We start from the raw sequence: 9,625 nt of genomic DNA on the forward strand, positions 1-9,625 counted from the left end.
CTATATATTACTAAGTTCATGTCTAGATCAGCTAGTTGACTGTGTTACCTAAATGGAACAAATAGTACAATATTCTTGCTTCTCTTCCTTGCCAATTGTGCTCTGTATTTGAACAAGTCACATGACTATAATTAAAGACTAACTGATTCACAGTTCATCTTAGTTTCTGCTTTCCCCAGAATAATATCTTTCCGTTCTATTTATAAGCCATCACTGACGTTATTGTAGCACGTTTTATTTTTCTCATTCTAAACTTGGCTTATCTCCCTCCACTGTAAAGAACAATTTGAATGCTAAACAAACCCATGCGCTCTCAATGCATTTCACCAAACTCAGTTTAAAATATTCACAACAGAGCGACAGAAATATATGCACGGTATAAGCAAATGTGAATAAATATATTTACTATGTTAACACACACTCTTCCTGTTGAAACGTTCCGTCTGTTTCAATATTTTATTTACTTATAAAATGGATTGCCTGTCTTTAGAAAGCTCAAAGTGGTTTATAAGCTTTTTCTTTATATTTATTGGTAACAAGTAAAATATTGGTTCTGTTAAAATAAATGCTGAAAATTTCATGGCCTTTCTTTTTAGCTTGATTTCACTGTGCTTAGTGCCACAAGCTTTTTGGGCTGTTTGATCGCAGTTGTCTGCTCAACCTTTGTCATGAGTTACATTTGAAGCCACCAGCATAGAAATGAAATGGTTGTTATTGCCAGTGATTTCTGCAATCCTGTTTTCCAAGCTCATATTTCTCTTTAATAATAGCAATATCTATTTAGTAAGACAATCGCAGTTGAAAGATGCCTTTTATTGAACAGTATTTGAAAGAATGACCAAAAAAGCAACAACAACCACCCCTTGATGCTATTTTGAAGAGGAGGGAACAAGGGATGCCAGACGAGAATAGGAACTTCTGGCTTCTTTAACCTTTTGTGTAAGGAAATGTGCCTTTCTCCATTTCACTTTCAAAAAGGAAATAGATTTTAGTAGTGTGGTTGGGAGAAGTTTTCATTTTCTGTATGCTGGTATCGTAGTCAACGTTGTACCTGTTATAGGATAAAGAGGCCTGCTTGGCATGTCAAGTGATATTTCAGTGTAACAGAATGAAAATAACCAACTATTTTGTCATAATTTATTTTTTTTAATTACAGGTGTCAGGAACTATCTGAAGGAAGCCTTAGTTCACATCATTGCTGTGCATGCCGAGGTAAGGCTCTTTCAGACTATCTATGATGAGTGTCGATGTGTTTAAACCAAAACATATCAGTGGAACTGGAAGTTCAAGAAAAGCAGGCCTTTTTCAGTGCCAGAAAATTGTTCCAAATAAATATTAGCCTGGACTATGCTCTGTTGGTATTCAGTTTGTGACTTGTGAGCAGGCCCTGGCCTTTGGTGGGCTTTGCCAATAGTACTTCAACCATATTTTAGAGAGAGGCAGAAGAAGAAGACCTGATCTGGATAGAATAGGAGCACTCCTTTTTGAGAATGGCATGACACTGGTCTTTACAAGTGCTCACTTACTTTGCTTTTTTAAATACCTATTTTGGATCACTAATGGTCGGCAGGTATTAGGCTGCTTCTACATGACCTGTTCATTGAGCATTTATCCCAACTTGTTTGCAGGGAGACCAGATGCCAATGACAATTTAACAAGCATTCCTTCTTATTTGTGCGGAAGTTGGATGGTGCGGTGTCAAAGCAAGGGTTAATCCCACACTTTCAGGGCATTTCTCCATCACTTTCCTTACAGCAAAAAAAAAGAAGTCTTTTGGGGAAATTGGTTTGTTGCGCAAGACCTCCCAAGCAGCTATAATCATGCAACACAAATTTTCCACTATGCGATTGAGTCCCATCCAAACATGGGGCCACCTTTAGACAGGAGAAAAGGTCTTAATGGTGACAAGGCCTTCGGAGGGAAAAAGCAATTCCAGCTTTTGAGATTTCGGTTGTATTATTTTAATTTGAAATCTGCAGGTATTTGCCATCTCTAAAGAGCTCGTACCCCGAGTGCTGTCGAGGATTGTCGAAGCAGTCGCCGAAGAACTCAGCAGGCTAATGCAGTGTGTTTCATCCTTCAGCAGAAATGGTGCTTTGCAGGTAACTGAATTCTACGAGTGGCGGGCAAATGTAGCTTTTTTAACACAGTTAAGTCCTGTTCAGATGTTTGTATATTGTATTCATGGAGGGGGCACTCCCTCTACCCCCAACCAACCTGCACTGAGCAAGAAGTTCAGAAGGAGGTTGTAAGTTGGGGTTGCCATACGTCCAGATTTTTCCGGACATGTCTTGGATTCCAATGACGGAATTAGCGTCTGGGGGAATTTCGGGAAATCGGCAAAATGTCAGGATTTTTGTGTTCAGATTTTTTACTTCTCAAAATACGGCAGCCCTATTGTAAGTGCATTTAGCTGAACATGGTTACAGTCCTTTTCACAATCTGAAACCCTGCTTGATTTGCAACCACAGATTAACCACAGGCTAACTGTGTGCAGCTGAACACACACCACTCCTTTAAGACCTTTTCTTGCTAGGTGGAAAGGTCAGGAGTTTGAGGAGGTGTGGGCAGCCTTCAACCCCTGCACAGATACAGGAATCTCACCTAGACATCTTCACATCCCCACCAGTTGGGAATTCCAAAAATTAATTCGGAGTAGCCATTACAGTTAAACTGCTATGAAATGAATGCACATTTGCAGTACATGTAAATAGACATGTCTTAGAAGCCTGCAACGAGCAAGTCAATGCAAAAATGATCAAGTGTAGTCTCCAGGATGGAAGGGTGCTGTAGATTCATTTCTGAAGAAGTATTGGTGTGTCTGACACCCACACAGAGTTACTGCATTGTGACGTGCAAATTATTGTTTTTCTAAGTGTATCAAACCATGTCAGACTGCCTGGGGAGATGGAACTCTTTCTATGATCAAATTTTGCTCTCTAACAATTTGGATTCATTTGTGAAATTCAAAGAATATTTAGCTAAATATTGTGATATAATATAAATAGAAATTTTTTGGAAGTAACAAATAGGCCTAGGGGTAGAATAAGAATACGTGATAGTAAATATTAAGGATTAGAATATCAATAAAGGAGAAGAGGTTAGTAAATGAAAGGAGTTAATTTTATTAGAAATATGAACTTGGAGAACTGTTATACAGGAGATATAATGAAATTCAGTTAGAGGGGACTCGAGGAAGTCAGTTATCAATGTGATGAGAGTTGGATATTTGAAGAGATATTCTTTTTTGTGTGTATTTACAGTAATTTTTCTCCCTATAGGACGCACTTTTCCCCCTCCAAAAATGAAGGGGAAATGTGTGTGCGTCCTATGGGGCGAATGCAGGCTTTCGCTGAAGCCTGGAGAGCGAGAGGGGTTGGTGCGCACCCACCCCTCTCGCTCTCCAGGCTTCAGGAAGCTATCCGCAAGCCTTGCAAGCCCGGTGGGAGGTCCCGTGGGCTCGCAAGGCTTGTGGGCAGCAGCCTGCAGCCCACAACCTCAGGGGACAGCGGGGAGGCGCAGCGCCGCCACCCCGCTATTCCCCGACCTGATCTGGAGGCTGGCGGGGGGGGGGGGGGAGAAGCAAGCTTGCTTCTCCCCATCGCCAGTCCCACAAGCTCGGGGGACAGCGGGGCAAGCCGCTGCCCCACGGAGGCTAGAGAGGCTGTCCCTGAAGGCAGAAGAGGGAGACGGAGCGCTCCGTCTCCCTCTTCTAGCTTGGGGATGGCTGCGCAAACCTGGGGGGGAAATAAAATTTTTTTGCTTGATTCCCCCCCCCCAAAAAAAACCTAGGTGCGTCCTATGGGCCCGTGCATCCTATAGGGCAAAAAATACAGTAGTTTGTTGTAGTGTGGTGTGTTTTTCTTTGTTGTGTGCTTTGTTATGTTATTTTTGTGATAAATGTTGAAAATTGGAAAAAAATTGGAGAGAAAAAAACAATTTGGATTCATTTAGCCAGAGCTCAATTTTCTCAGTTTTCTTGATTCGCTCACATCCCAAGGAAGTTAGGAATTTACATATTTTTAATAGCGTATCACAAGTTGTGGAGGAGATAGAGAAGCCAACCTCCTTCTTACTTCATGGGCTCCAATAGAACTAGAATATCTAGCTGGAAGAATATAGCAGTGTGGTATTTGCTGATACTTTTAGTTTAACAGTAAGCGCTTAAGTGCACCACAGTTTGTCACCTTTTGTAATTACATTACACATGGTTTGGATATGAAAGAGGACCCTGCAAGATCCCACCCACTTTTGACTCTGGCCCCGCCCACCACTGGCATGTACCTACTATAGGTATATAAGGCCATTTATCCCTTTATCCTTCCCCAACCTAGTGCTCTTCTGATGTGCTGGACTACAACATTCATTAGTCTCAGCCAGTGATGGTCAGGGATGATGGGAGTTGTAGTCCAAAAACATCTAGAGGGTGAAGAAGGCTGACATAAATGAACTTCTTAAAATCACTGAATGTAAAGCATGTGAAGGGGTGGAGGGGAGCCTTTTGTTGTTGCTACTGTTCAGCAGCCAGAAAGTTGGGGGGGGGGGGAGAGAGAGAACAAGATGCATATTGACAGACTTCACCCTTTTGCACTTCCTTCCTCTTTGGTGGCACTGTATATTAAGAGGCCAGAACCTCCCTGGTAAGAATAAATGCAAGAACTTTCCAGGGCTTTTACTTTACATTTACAGGGCAGGGGTAGCGAACTTTAAGAAACTATATTTGCGAACTTTTCCTGATAGTCAGATTTGGTTTAATTCATTTCCAGAACTTCCCAGATCTCCTATTGTCTTTACAGCTGTTTCAGGACTGATGTTTCCAGCACAGGAAACAAATTTTCGGTGAAGTTCTCTTAACTTTTTGCCTCCTCCTGCTGCACCAGCAACAACATTGTTTTGCTTATGCAGCCAAACCTTGTGAAATCAGATTCTGAAGCTATAAATACACTGGCTTTACGTTTGAACATTTATGTCCTTTAGGCCCGGCTTGAAATCTGTGCACTGAGAGATGCAGTGGCTGTGTTCCTCACATCTGAAAGCAAGTAAGTGCAAAAGTCAGATGTTTGGCAAATGTGCACAAAGGTAAAAGGAGCCTATGCTGTTGTATTCTCACCTCCTGAGTAGCATAGAAGAGTTTGGATTTGATATCCTGTTTTATCACTACCGGTGGGAAGGTAAACGGCATTTCCGTGCACTGCTCTGGTTCGCCAGAAGCGGCTTAGTCATGCTGGCCACATGACCCGGAAGCTGTACGCCAGCTCCCTCGGCCAATAAAGCGAGATGAGCACCGCAACCCCAGAGTCGGTTACGACTGGACCTAATGGTCAGGGGTCCCTTTACCCTTTACCTTAAAGAGTCTCAAAGTGGCTAACATTCTCCTTTCCCTTCCTCCCCCACAACAAACACTCTGTGAGGTGAGTGGGGCTGAGAGACTTCAAAGAAGTGTGACTGGCCCAAGGTCACCCAGCAGCTGCATGTGGAGGAGCGGAGACGCGAACCCAGTTCACCAGATTACGAGTCTACTGCTCTTAACCACTACACCACACTACACACTACCAACAAGGATTGAGCCTCTTCCTGGGTAGCAGACAGACTTCTTGAAGCAATGACATCACCGTTGGGGAGAGGTTTCCCCTGGCCACATGAGCCACTCTCGTTAGGCAAGATTTTTTAGAACTCCCAACCAAGGGATTCCCAATCAGTCATCCGGTTCATTTAGAGATTACACAGATGCTCTCGGTCCAGAGGAGTTAGGCTCTAGCTGGGCTCTATCATTCCTTTTCTTTTTCGTTGATTGCTACCACACATTAGCAAAGCAATGGGAACTGCAATTTTGAACCAATTGTGAGGTCTTGTTGGTTAGGTAGAGTTCCTGGAATTGAAGTTTCTTCTCCAGGCAGCTGTTCCTTTTCTGTAGCAGAACCACAAATTACACTGTGCTAAGGGCTATAGTTTCAAGCAACGCACATAGACTGTTCGTAGCTGAATTTTGTATAATTTTGAAAGTGTGTTACCTTTTACCCTGCTCTACAAATGTCTAGCAGAGATTAAAAATTACTTGGCATTAGCTGAAACAGTCGGCAGTATGGTTCCTATTAGGCTCCCTTTCCCACACATCCATCAAGAACAGGAACGAGAGAGCCTGTGCGTTCATTTGTTTTGACCAGTTGGGTGCAACTGTTATGAACTCTTCTCTCCCATGAAAGCAGGAGCCTTAACATAGCACCTTCCTGTTTCTTTCTGTGAAGTACCCCTGCATGTTATTAAAATAATAATAATAATAATCTGTCATTTATTAAAAGGAATAGATGCGGAGGAATTCATAGAGAGCAGCTAGTTTTCAAAGCAAATAGAGAAATGGCTTCATAATCAAAATAACAAATGAAACAGGGAGCGGGAAACGGCTAAAGTTTTAAGCTTCTTTTCATGGAGCAAAATGCAGTCGCATGCATGTACACGTCTGCATTTGTACATGTGCACTGAATGCTAGCTACATGCTGGAAAGTGTTGTAAATTGAGGCATTTTATTGTGGTGTTAATTTTAGAGGGTAAATGCTTGTATTGTGGAAATTCATAACTATATAACCTGCATAATCGAAAAATGAGTCTATGCTTAAAGCATGGCTATAGGTTGGGGATAAAAAGGTCATTGTAGATCTGAGATACAATCAGTGTGTGTTTTAATGTTACAGCTCAAGCTTTAAGCAAGCTTTGGAAGCCTTGCCACAGCTGTCAAGTGGTGGAGATAAAAAGTAAGTTCATAAGTTAGAAAATGTGTTCTATGAACAGTAGGATGGTTAAAATGTTCCATGATGATAATTGATATTTCATAAGGTTAGTCCAAGAAGTAACCACCTTGCTGGTGGTTAAAGTGGTGATGTCTCTCTTATGACCCTTTTCTGCACACACATTCAATACTATTGTGATGCCGTTCATCTTTGAATGCAATCTGTGGGGCAACTTAGTCGAAGGCAGAGGTGGAGAAACTGGAGGCCTGGAGAGCTACATTTGGGCCTCAGGCTTAACATCCGCCACTCCTGACCTGCTAATTTAGTTCAGCACCACACAAGCAGTATCAGGAATAATGATCTTGTCCTTCCCACATCCAAACATGACATCCTGTCCACTTAACCAAACTGCCACCAAAAAGCCTGTATCTTTTTTAATTTTCCCGTTGCACCTAAGTGATGCCAAGAGGGACGTTTCCTTTTAGATGCTGGGAGGTCAACACACTTACATTTCCAGATGTAAGTTTGGGATTTAGTTTGCCTCCAGCAGCTTCAGTGCTGAACTTCGAGCAGCAATTGGCATACAAAAACGCTTGAGCTTCTTCCAGAACGCAGCTGGCAGACTTAAGGGTTATATTCCCTCTTCCTTATTATTTGCCCTCATACACTGCTGTCGCATCTGCAAGCTCGCTGCACACTTCTTGTAATGAATTCACATTTATGGAATGATTTATGGAATGTTCGTGTTGCCAGTGACATATTATATTTAATATTGACTTATTAAGTATTTGCCTGTGTGTGGCTGCCCTGCTAGTACCTGTTCCTGCAGGGTGTTATTGAGGAAGTAGATATTGACATGTTTATGTCTTTTCCTTGCTGGCCCTGGCACAGATTATACAGCTGTGGAATTTACTGCCGCTATTAAATGCTGCGTTTTTTTCAAAAGGAAATTGGTGGTGGCTGCCTAACAACTAGCTCAACCTTTTTTTAAATACAAAATTATGTGGTTTCTTCCCTTTTCTTTCCTAGAGTTTTGAGGGTTTTACTGATCCTTTAAAAAATGCACACACAAGTGTGCATGCGCACGCACACACACAAATTATGCTTACCACCTAAAGGCTTGGCTTTATCATAGGTATCTGGCAATCTGAGAATGTTTATTGAATCTTTGATTTAACTAATGAGTAAACATTGCAATCAAAGAGAAAGGAGCCCAAACAACAGGGTTTCAGTTTCTGGTTGTGCCACACAGTGAGGTTATGTAGGCTACTCCCATTGTCTGTCTGAATTTCCTCAAGCTGTTGCAACTTCAAACACACACACACATGCTAAAAAGATCTGTGAGCCTGCAAAACGAGACATAAGTTCTATGACAGGAATGGGGAATATGTGGCATTCCAAATGGACCACAGTTCCCATCATCCCTGACCATCAATTTATGCTGCCTAGGGCTGATAGGAGTTGGAGTCCAACAATATCTGGAGGACACAGGGTCTGCACCACTCATTGTGGTTCACTTCAGTGTAAGAATCAAGGACACTATTTAAGAACCCAGAAAAAGCAGCCATTTTGCCCAAGTTTCAAACCATGGGTTATACTATGGTTGTACTATACTATGGGGGAGGGTTCCATTTTATTGTGAACACATCAGAAAACAGGTCATTGAACCTTGCTATGAGTCTTCTCCCACCCAGAAAATTGTGTGTGTGTCCCATGAAACTAAACTAGCACTCCTAGTATGCATACATAGCAGATTAGACATAATCTTATATGTGTATATGCAATGCACTGTGTTCTTTACTATTAAATTTATATCTCATACTCCAGAGGAGCCCATGGGCAGCAATTTGTGGCACAATGTATTTCTGTTTCTGCCTTAATTCCCCCTGTGTATGAAGTTTGTTGGTTCTGTTCATGACCAAAATATTGCACAAGCCAGTCGAAACCTTAAAAGCATTTTCCTTTCGAACAGGTTGCTAGAAGAGCTACTGAATATATTCAAGAGTAGCATGCAGCTGCAGCTGACCTGCTTTCAAGCTTCTTCTTCCACAATGGTGAAGACATAAGGCAACTCTGAAATATAATCGCGTTAGGAAAAGGAAACAGTATCAGTCCTGATAATTGCTTTTTCTTCTCTATATGCTACTGTATTTTAGTTGGTCCATTTGTGTGAATTGTGTCTCTTGAATCCAAACTCCAGAGGTTGAAAAGATTTGCCAGCCTTTCATTGCCAGAAAGAATGCCTAACAGAAGCTTTCGTAGTTGGGGGTTTGTCTTGAAAATATGCCAATTGCAATTTTCTATATGGTAATTTACCACAGCACATGTGTTTGGCAAGCCAATTATCCTATCAAACAATGAGAATTTTCCGGCTTCCCGGGGTTTCTAATTAACTACAGAAATGTGGTAAAATTCTCCAGTTTATTGACTTACCAGGTGGCGACATGCAGATCGTGATTGTCATCTATATTCATCAACAGACCTCTCGGTTTTACTTACCCCGTTTGCCAGCTTTGTAATGATCTGTTTCAACCAGAGAACATGCTGCAACTTTTATGTCAGCAAATGATCAAACGGCTTTATTATCCAGGAGTTGGAGGACCAAGAATGTACTGAAATGTTGCTGTCTAATAAATATAAGTGTGTACTCGTGATTGAATGTGTGTTAAAGTTAGATGGCGGGAATAAAACCCACGCACACTCGCATAGACACTTATTTTTCCGAAGTTAAAAATATGGACGAAACTCCAGAGGCTCAGTATAGAGGTTACACATCTTCCACAAACTACAGTGTTGAGTTTCAGGCCTGGAGGATACCGAACCATTTGGCAGAACCCACCGGGTTGGGGCAGCTCCTAGCCTCTCCCTCACACTTAATTCATGAGCAGTGGTGGCTCTAT

General features: G+C 41.9%; 1 protein-coding gene across 2 annotated transcripts in view; it reads left to right on the forward strand.

The window, feature by feature from the left end:
* The window catches only part of EXOC2 (exocyst complex component 2), an 85,087-nt gene extending 75,708 nt beyond the window's left edge, over window positions 1-9,379 (forward strand). For both annotated transcript variants that reach the window (XM_079984936.1, XM_079984937.1), the window contains exons 24-28: window positions 1,157-1,212; window positions 1,980-2,102; window positions 4,978-5,039; window positions 6,690-6,749; window positions 8,698-9,379. In XM_079984936.1, coding sequence (XP_079841062.1) covers window positions 1,157-1,212; window positions 1,980-2,102; window positions 4,978-5,039; window positions 6,690-6,749; window positions 8,698-8,791 — 395 coding nt within the window. In that variant the 3' untranslated portion in view covers window positions 8,792-9,379. The remainder of the gene's footprint in view (window positions 1-1,156; window positions 1,213-1,979; window positions 2,103-4,977; window positions 5,040-6,689; window positions 6,750-8,697) is intronic.
* Window positions 9,380-9,625: the final 246 nt, after the last annotated feature.

The sequence above is a fragment of the Podarcis cretensis genome (assembly GCF_951804945.1).
Source record: "Podarcis cretensis genome assembly, chromosome: 7".
NCBI classification, from domain to species: domain Eukaryota; kingdom Metazoa; phylum Chordata; class Lepidosauria; order Squamata; family Lacertidae; genus Podarcis; species Podarcis cretensis.